The sequence below is a fragment of the Ovis aries genome, chromosome 16, assembly GCF_016772045.2.
Source record: "Ovis aries strain OAR_USU_Benz2616 breed Rambouillet chromosome 16, ARS-UI_Ramb_v3.0, whole genome shotgun sequence".
Lineage (NCBI taxonomy): Eukaryota > Metazoa > Chordata > Mammalia > Artiodactyla > Bovidae > Ovis > Ovis aries.
The window spans coordinates 39,429,951-39,442,602 of NC_056069.1; the positions used below are offsets into that span (position 1 = coordinate 39,429,951).

General features: G+C 40.8%; 1 protein-coding gene across 3 annotated transcripts in view; it reads right to left on the reverse strand.

The window, feature by feature from the left end:
- TTC23L (tetratricopeptide repeat domain 23 like) overlaps positions 1-12,652 on the reverse strand; it is a 75,728-nt gene that overhangs the window by 18,776 nt on the left and 44,300 nt on the right. For all 3 annotated transcript variants that reach the window (XM_042233889.2, XM_060400548.1, XM_012097099.4), the window contains exon 9: positions 4,534-4,661. In XM_042233889.2, the coding sequence (XP_042089823.1) occupies positions 4,534-4,661 (128 nt within the window). The remainder of the gene's footprint in view (positions 1-4,533; positions 4,662-12,652) is intronic.

Here is a 12,652-nt window from a genome sequence, read left to right on the forward strand (position 1 = left end):
GCTTTTTGCCTCTATGAGTGGCAATTAATAGAACTAAAGAAAATGTCATCATTTATAAAAATATTCAAATGTGAAATAAAAGAAGCTTTTTCTTCATTCCTCCAAAAAAAAACCAAAAACTTTCCTATTATGTACCTAGAACCCTACTCTTAAACTGGCTGTCACATGGCCAACAAGATCATGTCATATCAGATCCATACTGTTTCTTGTGCCTGAGGAAGAATAAAGAGCTAACTTGGTCAGATCAAAGTCACGTGGTGTCTCATGACAAATAAAGGTCTTCACTGCCTTCATGCTAAACTCAGTACTAAAGTTCAGGTCCAAAGTTTTAGAGTAAGAGTTTAGACTCATGGGACTTCTAAGTAAAAAGGTCAGCGACCAAAAGCTTCTTTTGATGGCTATAACTCTTTTTTAATGTGAAAACAAAAGTTTGGTCAATAAGGAGCTGAAGACCAGAAACTGAGAAGGAAATAATGTATCAAGAGTAAAACCAACAAACAAACTTAGCTATATCTAAAGATGAAAGCCCATTTTGACTTAAAATATGAAATTTACACAGGACTAGAGATTATATGTGTCCTGCATTTGAAGGGGCTCATATTTCAAGATACAGGAAAAATACTTTAAACAACAAAAAAAAACTAATATTGCAACATGCACCAGCCCTATTTTTATTCGTGGCATTACCTGAGCCTCCTCTGAGCTTCCATTTCTGAATGTTGTTGCTCAGTCGCTCTGTTATGTCTGACTCTTTGAGACCCCATGAACCGCAGCATGCCAGGCTTCCCTATCCTTCACCATCTCCTGGAGTTTGCTCAAACTCACGTCCATTAAGTTGGTGATGCCATGCAACCATCTTGTCCTCTGTTATCTCCTCCGCCTACTGCCTTCAAGCTTTCCAGCATCAAGCTCTTTTCTAATGTCAGTTCTTCACATCAGGTAGCCAAAGTAATGGAGCTTCAGCTTCAGCATCAATCCTTCCAGTGAATATTCAGGACTGATTTCCTTTAGGACTGACTGATTGGATCTCCTTGCAGTCCAAGGGACTCTCAAGAGTCTTCTTCAATACCACAGTTCAAAAGCATCAACTCTTCAGCACTCAGCTTTCCTTATGGTCCAACTCTCACATCCATACATGACTACTGGAAAAACCATAGCTTTGACCTGACAGACCTTTGTTGGCAAAGTAATGTCTCTGCTTTTTAATAAGCTGTCTAGATTGGTCATAGCTTTTCTTCTAAGGAGCAAGTGTCTTTTAAATTCATGGCTGCAGTCACCATCTGCAGTGATTTTGGAGCCCAAGAAAATAAAGTCTGTCACTGTTTCCATTGTTTGCCCATCTGTTTGCCATGAAATGATGGGATGGGTTGCCATAATCTTAGTTTTGTTAATGTTGAGTTTTAAGCTAGCTTTTTCACTCTCCTCTTTCACTTTCATCAAGAGGCTCTCTAGTTCCTCTTCGCTTCTATAAGGGTGGTGTCAACTGCATATCTGAGGTTATTGACGTTTCTCCTGGCAATCTTGATTCCAGCTTGTGTTTCATCCAGCCTAGCATTTCACATGATGTACTCTGTATATAAGTTAAATAAGCAGAGTGACAACATACAGCTTTGACATACTCCTTTCCCAATTTGGAACCAGTCTGTTCTTCCATGTCCAGTTCTAATGGCTGCTTCTTGAGCTGCATACTATTTTATCAGGAGGCAGGTAAGATGGTCTGATATTCTCATCTCTTGAAGAATTTCTACAGTTTGTTGTGTATCAAAGGCTTTAGCGTAGTCAGGGAAGCAGATGTTTTTCTGGAATTCTCTTCATTTTTCTATGATCCAACAGATGTTGGCAATTTGATCTCTGGTTCCTCTGCCTTTTCTAAACCCAGCCTGAACATCTGGAAGTTCTCAGTTCACGTACTGTTGAAGCATCGCTTTGAGAATTTTGAGCATTACTTTGCTAGAGTGTGGGCTTCCCTAGTGGCTCAGACAGTAAAGTGTCTGCCTGCAAAGGGGGAGACCTGGGTTCAATCCCTGGGTCGGGAAGATCCCCTGGAGAAGGAAATGGCAACCCACTCCAGTACTCTTGCCTGGAAAATTCCATGGACAGAGGAGCCTGGTAGGCTACAGTCCATGGGGTCACAAAGAGTTGGACATGACTGAGTGACTTCACTTCACTTTCACTTTGTTAGCATGTGAAATGAGTGCAATTGTGCAGTAGTTTGAACATTCTTTGGCATTGCCTTTCTTTGAGATTGGAATGAAAACTGACCTCTTCCAGTCCTATGGCCACTGCTGAGTTTTCCAAATTTGCTGGCATATTGGGTGCCAACAGCATCATCTTTTAGGATTTGAAATAGTTCAGCTGGAATTCCATTACCTCCACTAGCTTTGTTTGTAGTGATGCCTCCTAAAGCCCACTTGATTTTGCACTCCAGGATATCTGGCTCTAGGTGAGTGATCACACCATCATGCTTATCTGGGTCATTAAGATCTTTTTTGTATAGTTCTTCTGTGTATTCTTGCCACCTCTTCTTAATATCTTCTGCTTCTGTTAGGTCCATACTATTTCTGTTCTTTATTGTGCCCATCTTTGCATGAAATATTCCCTTGGTATCTTCTAATTTTCTTGAAGAGATCTCTAGTCTTTCCCATTCTATTGTTTTCCTCTTTCTTTGCATTGTTCACTTAGGAAGGCTTTCTTATCTCTCCTTTCTATTCTTTGGAACTCTGCATTCAGATGGGTATACCTTTCCTTTTCTCCTTTGCCTTTCACTTCTCTTCTTTTCTCAGCAACCTTTAAGGCCTCCTCAGATAGCCATTTTGCCTTTTTGCATTTCTTTTTCTTGGGGATGGTTTTGATCACCACCAAACATTCATACAATGTTATGAATGTCCATCCATAGTTCTTCAGACACTGTGTCTATCAAATCTAATCCCTTGAATCTATTTGTCACTTCCACTGTATAATCATAAGGGATTTGATTTAGGTCATACCTGAATGGCCTAGTTGTTTTCCCTAGAAGAAGTGAAAGTTACTCAGTCGTGTCTGACTCTTTGCAACCCCATGGACTAAACAATCCATGAATTTCTTCAGGCCATAATACTAGAGTAGGTTGCCATGCCCTTCTCCAGGGGATCTTCCCAACCCAGGGAGTGAATGCAGGTCTCCAGATTGCAGGTGGATTCTTTACCAGCTGAGCCACCAGGGAAGCCCAGTGGTTTTCCCTACTTTCTTCAATTTAAATCTGAATTTTGCAATAAGGAGTCATGATCTGAGCCACAGTCAGCTCCCGGTCTTGTTTTTGCTGACTGAATAGAGCTTCTCCATCTTTGGCTGCAAAGAATATTATCAATCTGATTTTGGTATTGACCATCTGGTGATGTCCAGTGTTGTTGGAACAGGGTGTTTGCTGTGACTGGTGCATTCCCTTGGCAAAACTCTTTTAGCCTTTGCCCTGCTTTGTTTTGTACTCCAAGGCCAAATTTGCCTACTACTCCAGGGATCTCTTGACTTCCTACTTTTGCATTCTAGTCCCCTATGATGAAAAGAACATCTTTTTTTGGTGTTAGTTCTAGAAGGTCTTGTAGGTCTTCATCAGTTCAGTTCAGTTCAGTTGTTCAGTCATGTCCGACTCTTTGTGACCCCATGGACCACAGCATGCCAAGCCTCCCTGTCCATCACAACTCCCAGAATTTACCCAAACTCATGTCTATCAAGTCGGTGATGCCATTCAACCATCTCATCCCTCTGTCACCCCCTTCTCCTCCCGCCCTCAATCTTTCCCAGCATCAGGGAAAATTTCAAATGAGTCAGCTCTTCATATCAGATGGCCAAAGTACTGGAGTTTCAGTTTCAACATCAGTCCTTCCGATGAATACTCAGAACTGATCTCCTTTAGGATGGACTAGCTGGACCTCCTTGCAGTCCAAGGGAGTCTCAAGAGTCGTCTCCAACATGACAACTCAAAAGCATCAATTCTTCTCCAACATGACAATTCAAAAGCATCAATTCTTCAGTGCTCAGCTCAGTAGGTCTTCATAGAACCATTCAACTTCAGCTTCTTTGGCATTAGTGGTTGGGGCATAGATTTGGATTACTGTGATATTGAATGGTTTGCCTTGGAAACAGAGATCATTCTGTCATTTTTGAGACTGTACCCAAGTACTGCATTTTGGACTCTTTTGTTGACTATGAAGGCTACTCCATTTCTTCCAAATAGATTCTTGCCCACAGTAGTAGATATAATGGTCATCTGAATTAAATTCATTTAAATTAAATTAAATTAAATTAAATTAAATTAAATTCATCCTGAATTAATTCTGGTCCATTTTAGTTCACTGAATCCTAAAATGTCAATGTTCACTCTTGCCATCTCCTGTTTGACCACTTCCAATGTACCTTGATTCATGGATCTAACATTCCAGGTTCCTATGCAATATTGTCCTATACAGCATCAGACTTTCTGAATTATGAAATGAAAAAGGCTGCCTCAATCTAACAAACAATCTAGCAATTAATTTGTGAGTTGATAATATTTACCCGCTTTTCCCCATTTTGAACAAGCCATTTGCAAAATTCTTCAACAGTTGTCAGTGTTTCATAATCCTCTGGGCCCAATGTTGTTTGATATGCAGTGATGCTTCTCATAAAATACAGCCCAACAGCATCTGTATAAAAGGGAAACAATTATTTAAGGCAATATGCTAATCTTTACAAGTGTCTAATTTCAACTTTGGCTCGATCAATTAGATATTTTCATGCTTAAAGCCCATGGCTTGTCCTCTTTCCAGGACTCATAAAAGCTTCACACAATCTGAGATATAGTTTGATGGCATCAGATGAAGTTCTAATTTTTTTTTTGATGAAATGCATGGATTTTCTGTAGGAAAAGAAAGCTTATGTCTGAACAGTCTTATTCTAAGACCTAAAGTAACCACAAATTAAACTCTCCAGTGAAATGGAAGACTATATTTTCAGTTAAAGTCTTACAGAGACTGCTGTTTATTGGGGTTCCTGTTGAGTGTATGTGTGTGGAGAGAGTGAGTTTTGATTTTAAAAGAATTTTAATAAATGCTGGAGAGGGTGTGGAGAAAGGGAACCCTCCTACACTGTTGGTGGGAATGCAAACTAGTACAGCCACTTTGGAGAACAGTGTGGAGATTCCTTTAAAAATTGCAAATAGAACTACCTTATGACCCAGCAATCCCACTGCTAGGCATACACACCGAGGAAACCAGAATTGAAAGAGACACATGTACCCCAATGTTCATTGCAGCACTGTTTATAATAGCCAGGACATGGAAACAACCTAGATGTCCATCAGCAGATGAATGGATAAGAAAGCTGTGGTACATATACACAATGGAGTATTACTCAGCCATTAAAAAGAATACATTTGAATCAGTTCTGATGAGATGGATGAAACTGGAGCCGATTATACAGAGTGAAGTAAGCCAGAAAGAAAAACACCAATACAGTATACTAACACATATATATGGAATTTAGAAAGATGGCAATGATGACCCTGTATGCAAGACAGCAAAAAAGACACAGATGTGTATAATGGACTTTTGGACTCAGAGGGAAAGGGAGAGGGTGGGATGATTTGGGAGAATGGCATTGTAACATGTATACTATCATGTAAGAATTGAATTGCCAGTCTATGTCCGATGCAGGATACAGCATGCTTGGGGCTGGTGCACGGTGATGACCCAGAGAGATGTTATGGGGAGGGGAGGTGGGAGGGGGGTTCATGTTTGGGAACGCATGTACACCTGTGGTGGATTCATGTCAATGTATGGCAAAACCAATACAGTATTATAAAGTAAAGTAAAGTAAAAATAAAAATTAAAAAAAAAAAGAATTTTAAATTTACAGTTGTTGTTGTTTAAAAATTTACTTCCAATGATGTCTTTTATTCTAAACATAGTAGATATTTTTGAAATCAATCTAGAAAATGCAGAGAAGCAAAAAGAAAATAAAAATTATCTCCATACACCTCACTTGGGAACAGGCACTAACATTTTTTAGCCACCGTATTAAGGTGTAAGCTGTATAACACACATTCACCCACTGTAATTATACAGTCTGTAATACTTATGTAACCATGATACATGATGTGATCACACAATATGTAGTCTTTTCAAGCTGATTCTTTCATGTAGCATGCTGTTTTAAGGTTCATCCATGTTGTTGCATGAATTAGTACTTCACTCCTTTTTCTAAATGAGTATTTTTCTATCCTATGGATATATGACATTTTGTTTACACATTCACAAGCTGACGAATATTTGTGCATGTGAATATAGTCTACTGTATTTCCCCCCATACTTATCAGTTCCAATTCCATTCCTTTCTGTGGATGACTTACCATCTGCTGTCATTTTCTTTCAGCCTGAGGGTTTCCTTTAGTGTTTCTTTTAGGGCAAGGCTGCTACCAACAAATCCTGATTTTGTTTATCCAGAGATGTCTTTATCTCACCTTCATTTCTGAAGGAGAGTTTTGTGGGATGTACAATTCTTGGCTGAATTTTACTGCAGTATTTTCCACTGCCTTCTAGCCTTAATTTATCTGATGAAAAATCAACCATTAATCATATTACTGTTCTCCTATAAATAGTTGTTTTTCCATTGCTGCTTTTAAGACTTTCTCTTTGTCATTCAACAATTTGACTACATGTGCAACTGTGGTTTCACTTGTGCTTACCTTACTTGGCATTGAGATTTTCAGATCTGTGGATAACATTTTTATCCAACTGGGGAACTTCAGGGCCATGATTTCTTTAGATGACTTTCTGCCTTGTTCTTTCTCTTCTCCTTATGGAGCTCCCATTACATGAGTGTGTGTACCCCTGCTGTGGTACCACAGATATCTGATGCTCTCATTTCTCTTCAGTATCTCCTATTGCTATTCTTTTGATTGGATCATCTCTAGTGACCTGCTTTTGAGCTATCTCTATCTTTTCTGCTATCTCAAAGCTGATGTTGAGACCATTAACACATTTTTTATTGTTACTATATCTTAAAATTCCAGAAATTCCATTTTAGCTAGTTTATTAAAAAGGAGTTTATATTTCTCTATAAAAATATAAATATTTCATATTTACTAAATAATTTTCATATTTTCTTTTAATTCTTTGAACTGTTTCCTTTAATTTTTCAACATATTTATGATAGCTGCTTTGAAGTCTTTGCTAAATCCAACATCTAGCCCACTTAAGAGTGAATTTCTATTGACTGCTTTTTTTCTGAGTCATGGGCTTCTGCCTCTCTGTATTCTTCTCTTTTTTTGTTGTTGTTGATAACTCTACACTTTAGATAATCATAGGAGTAATCACAGATTCTGATACATCTTTGTGGGGTTCTGTTTATTAGGTAAATTATACAACCTGTCTTCCCCATGGTGTTGGGAGGCTAACGTCTTTGCTCTGGTGTTATCTGTGTTTGCTTGGTTTTTATTTTTTAGTAATAAACCTTTTAGAGCAGTTTTACATTCACAGAAAAATTAAGTGGAAGATAGAGATTTCCAGTATAATTTTGTCTCTAAACACTTATGATAGTTAATTTTATGTGTCAACTTGACAGGGCTAAGGGATCCCAGATACGCTGGTAAATAATAATTCCTAGTGTGTCTGTGAAGGTATTTCTGGAAGACACTAGCATCTAAATCAGTATACCGATTAAAGAGCTACCCTTATTAACATGGGCTTCCCTGGTAGCTCAGCTGCTAAAGTATCTCCTGCAATACAGGAGACTCCAGTTTGACTCCTGAGTCAGGAAGATCTGCTGGAGAAGGGATAGGCTCCCCACTCCAGTGTTCTTGGGCTTACCTGGTGGCTCAGCTGGTAAAGAATCCACCTGCAATGAGGGAGACCTGGGTTTGATCTATTGGTTGGGAAGATCCCCTTGAGTAGGGAATGGCTACCCATTCCAGTATTCTGGCCTGGAGAATTCCATCAACTATACAGTCCATGGAGTCGCAAAGAGTTGGACATGACTCTCACTTTGGACTCTCACTTTCACTTATCAACATAGACAAGAATTATCAAATCTATTGTTCAGTTTAGTTCAGTCACTTAGTCATGTCCAACTCCTTGCGACCCCATGAACCGCAGTACACCAGGCCTCCCTGTCCATCACCAACTCCCAGAGTCTACCCAAACTCATGTCAATTGTGTCGGGGATGCCATGCAACCATCTCATCCTCTGTCGTCCCCTTCTCCTCCTGCCCTCAATCTTTCCCAGCATCATCAGGGTCTTTTCCAATGAGTCAGCTCTCCACATCAGGTGGCCAAAGTATTGGAGTTTCAGCTTCAACATCAGTCCCTCCAATGAACACCCAGGACTGATCTCCTTTAGGATGGACTGGTTTGATCTCCTTGCAGTCCAAGGGACTCTCAAAAGTCTTCTCCAACACCACAGTTCAAAAGCATCAATTATTTGGCACTCTGCTTTCTTTATAGTCCAACTCTCACATCCACACATGACTACTGGAAAAACCATAGCCTGACTAGATGGACCTTTGTTGGCAAAGTAATGTCTCTGCTTTTTAATATGCTGTCTATTTTGGTCATAACTTTCCTTCCAAGGAGTAAGCATCTTTTAATTTCATGGCTGCAATCACCATCCACAGTGATTCTGGAGCCCAGAAAAATAAAGTCAGCCACTGTTTCGACTGTTTCCCCACCTATTTGCCATGAAGTGATGCAACCAGATGTCATGATCTTAGTTTTCTGAATGTTGAGCTTTAAGCCAACTTTTTCACTCTCCTCTTTCACTTTCATCAAGAGGCTTTTTAGTTCCTGTTCACTTTCTGCCATAAGGGTGGTGTCATCTGCATATCTGAGGTTATTGATATTTCTCCCAGCAATCTTGATTCCAGCTGTGCTTCCTCCAGCCCAGCGTTTCTCATGATGTACTCTGAATATAAGTTAAATAAGTGGGTGACAATATACAGCCTTGACGTACTCCTTTTTCTATTTGGAACCAGTCTTTTGTCCCATGTCCAGTTCTAACTGTTGCTTCCTGACCTGTATACAGGCTTCTCAAGAGGCAGGTCAGGTGGTCTGGTATTCCCATCTCTTTCAGAATTTTCCACAGTTTATTGTGATCCACACAGTCCAAGGCTTTGGCATAGTCAATAAAGCAGAAATCGATGTTTTTCTGGAACTCTCTTGCTTTTTTGATGATCCAGCGGATGTTGGCAATTTGATCTCTGGTTCCTCTGCCTTTTCTAAAACTAGCTTAATACCTCATGCCCAAGGTAAGAGGTAGGTACTGAGAGAGGGCATCAGAGGGCAGACAGACTGAAACCATAATCACAGACAACTAGCCAATCTGATCACGTGGACCACAGCCTTGTCTAGCTCAGTGAAACTAAGGCATGCCATGTGGGGCCACCCAAGACAGACAGGTCATGGTGGAGAGGTCTGACAGAATGTAGTCCACTAGAGAAGGGAATGGCAAACCACTTCAGTATTCTTGCCTTGAGAACCCCATGAACAGTATGAAAAGGCAAAAAGATAGGACATTGAGAGATGAACTCCCCAGGTCAGTAGGTGCCCAATATGCTATTGGAGATCAGTGGAGAAATAACTCCAGAAAGAAAGAAGGGATGGAGCCAAAGCAAAAACAACACCCAGTTGTGGATGGGACTGGTGATAGAAGCAAGGTCCAATACTGTAAAGAGCAATATTGCATAGGAACCTGGAATGTTAGGGCCATGAATCAAGGCAAATTGGAAGTGGTCAAACAGGAGACGGCAAGAGTAAACATCGACATTCTAGGAATCAGCGAACTAAGATGGACTGGAATGGGTGAATTAACCAGATGACCATTATATCTACTACTGTAGGCAGGAATCCCTTAGAAGAAATGGAGTAGCCATCACAGTCAACAAAAGAGTGAAACGCAGTACTTGGATGCAATCTCAAAAATGACAGAATGATCTCTATTCATTTCCAAGGCAAACCATTCAATATCATGGTAATCAAATCTATTGAGGGTCTGAATAGAATCAAAAAAGGCAAAGGAAGGGTGACCCTCACTTTCTTTTCTTGAACTGTGAAATCCATCTACTCCAGCCCTTTGAGCCTTTGGATTCCAAGTCTTACATCAGAGGTCCCCACATCCCCCAGTTCTCAATCTTTGTCCTCATATTGGGATTTACACCATTAGCTTCCCTGGTTCTCAGGCCTTCAAACTCGGACTAAATTATGCCATCAGCTTTCCCAGCTCTTCAGCTTATACATGGCAGATTGTGGTACTTCTCATCCTCCATAACTACATATGAGCTGATTTCTATAATAAAGCTCCTCTTATATATCTCTGTCTATATGTACTGCTGGTTATGCTTCTCTGAAGAATCTGACTAATATAGATTTTGGTGCCAGGAGTGAGCTCAATAACATGGACTCCACTCACCAAGGACAACTTGGTCACGGCCACTGCTGAGTGCCCAGGATACGATGTGCGTACATGGTCAATCATGTCTGACTCTTTGCAACTCCATGGACTGTAGCAAGCCAGGCTCCTTTGTCCATGAAACTTTCCAGGCAAGAATACTGGAGTGGGTTGTCATTTCCTTCTCCAGGGGATCTTCCTGACCCAGGGATCAAAGCCGCATCTTGTGTGTCTCCTGCACTGGCGAGTGGATTCTTTACCACTGCGCCACCTGGAACCAATACTGAATTCCCAATATAGCACCATTCCCCAGGTGACCAGTCATTTATTTGGTAGCAGGTTGGTTACTTTGAACTACTGCCATCATGGAAGGGCCAGAATATATCTTTACTGGAACAGATACTTACTCTGGATGCAGATTTGCATTTCCTGCATGCAATGCTTCTGCCAAAACTACCATCTGGGGACTTAGAGAATGCCTTATCCACCATCATGATATTCCACACAATATTGCTTCATATCAAGGAAATCACTTCACAGCAAAGGAAGTATGACAATGGACCCAGGCTCGTGGAAATCAACATTTTAGGATAATTAGTGAAAGTCGCTCAGTCGTATCTGATTCTTTGTGACCTCATGGATTATAGAGTCCGTGGAATGATCCAGGCCAGAATACTGGAGTGGGTAGCTTTTCCCTTCTCCAGGGGATATTCCCAATCCAGGGATCGAACTCAGGTCTCCCCCATTGCTGGCGGATTCTCTACCAGCTGAGCTACAAAGGAAGCCCCAGAACACTGGAATGGGTAGCCTATCCCTTCTCCAGCGGATCTCCCCAACCCAGGAATCGAACCGGTGTCTCCTGCATTGCAGGTGGGCTCTTTACCAACTGAGCTATCAGAGAAGCCTTAGGATGGTTGCCCAGCATCCTAAAGTAGCTAGCTTGAGAAAATAGTGGGCTGCCTTTGAAGACTCTGTTACAGTGTCAGCTAGGTGGCAATACTTTGCAAGGCTGGGCCAAGCTTCTCCAGAAGGCTGTATATTCTTTGAATCAGCATCCAGTATATGGTGCTGTTTCTCCAATAGTCAGGATTCACAGGTCTAGGAATCAAGGGATGGAAATGTGAGTACCATCACTCATCATTATCCCTATGATCCACTAACAAAATTTTTGCTTCCTGTTACCACAACTGTATGTTCTGCTGGTCTAAAGGTCTTAGTTCTAGAGGGATGAATGCATTCATTAGGAGACACAATGATTCCACTGAAGTGGAAGTTGAGACCACCTCTTGGTCATTTGGGTTCCTCCTGCCTTTGAATCAAAAGACAGGGAAAGGAGTTACTGTGCTCACTGGGGTGATTGCTCCTGATCCCTCAGGACAGGAGTACTACTCCACAGTGGAAGTCAGGAGAGTCTTTTTGGAATAGAGCAGGTCCCTTAGGGCTTCTCTTAGTAGTACTGTGCTGTATGATTAAGATCAATGAAAAGCTACAACATCCCAATCCAGGCCAGATTAGGATTGACCCATTCAGGAATGAAGGTTTGGGCCACTTTCCTAGATAAAGAATCATTACCAGCTGAGGTGCTTCTTGAAGACAAAAGGGATATAGATTGGGTAGTAGAAAAAGATAGATATAAATACCAGCCATGACCACACGAACAGTTACAGAAATTAGGACTGAAATTGTAATGAGAATTTCCTTATTTCATAAATACATTTGTGTATGTGTGTGTATACACATATTCATATTAAGCAACTGTCTTTGTTTTCTTTACTATTTTATTTTCTTATCATGTAACATAAGATGTATTAGCTTTATATCAGCCTTTAAGGATCATCAAATTTACCTCATGGCTTTCCAGTTATGGGATACTGCAAGGCGAGTCAACATCCTGAAGGACTTCACCTCCTCTTCTGGGGAAGGGATTAGTGTCTTTTCAGCTGTAACCAGGAGAGCTGTATCATGTCAGGTAGAATGATGACCATGTTATTGTCTTCATTTGAAGATTAATGAGGTGTGTATAGATATCAAGTTGATGAGAAGTGGATTTATTATGGTGACTTTTGTGTCAGCTTGACTGGGCTGCTGCTGCTGCTAAGTCACTTCAGTCGTGTCCAACTCTGTGCGACCCCATAGACGGCAGCCCACCAGGCTCCCCCATCCCTGGGATTCTCCAGGCAAGAACACTGGAGTGGGTTGCCATTTCCTTCTCCAATGCATGAAAGTGAAAAGTGAAAGGGAAGTTGCTCAGTCATGT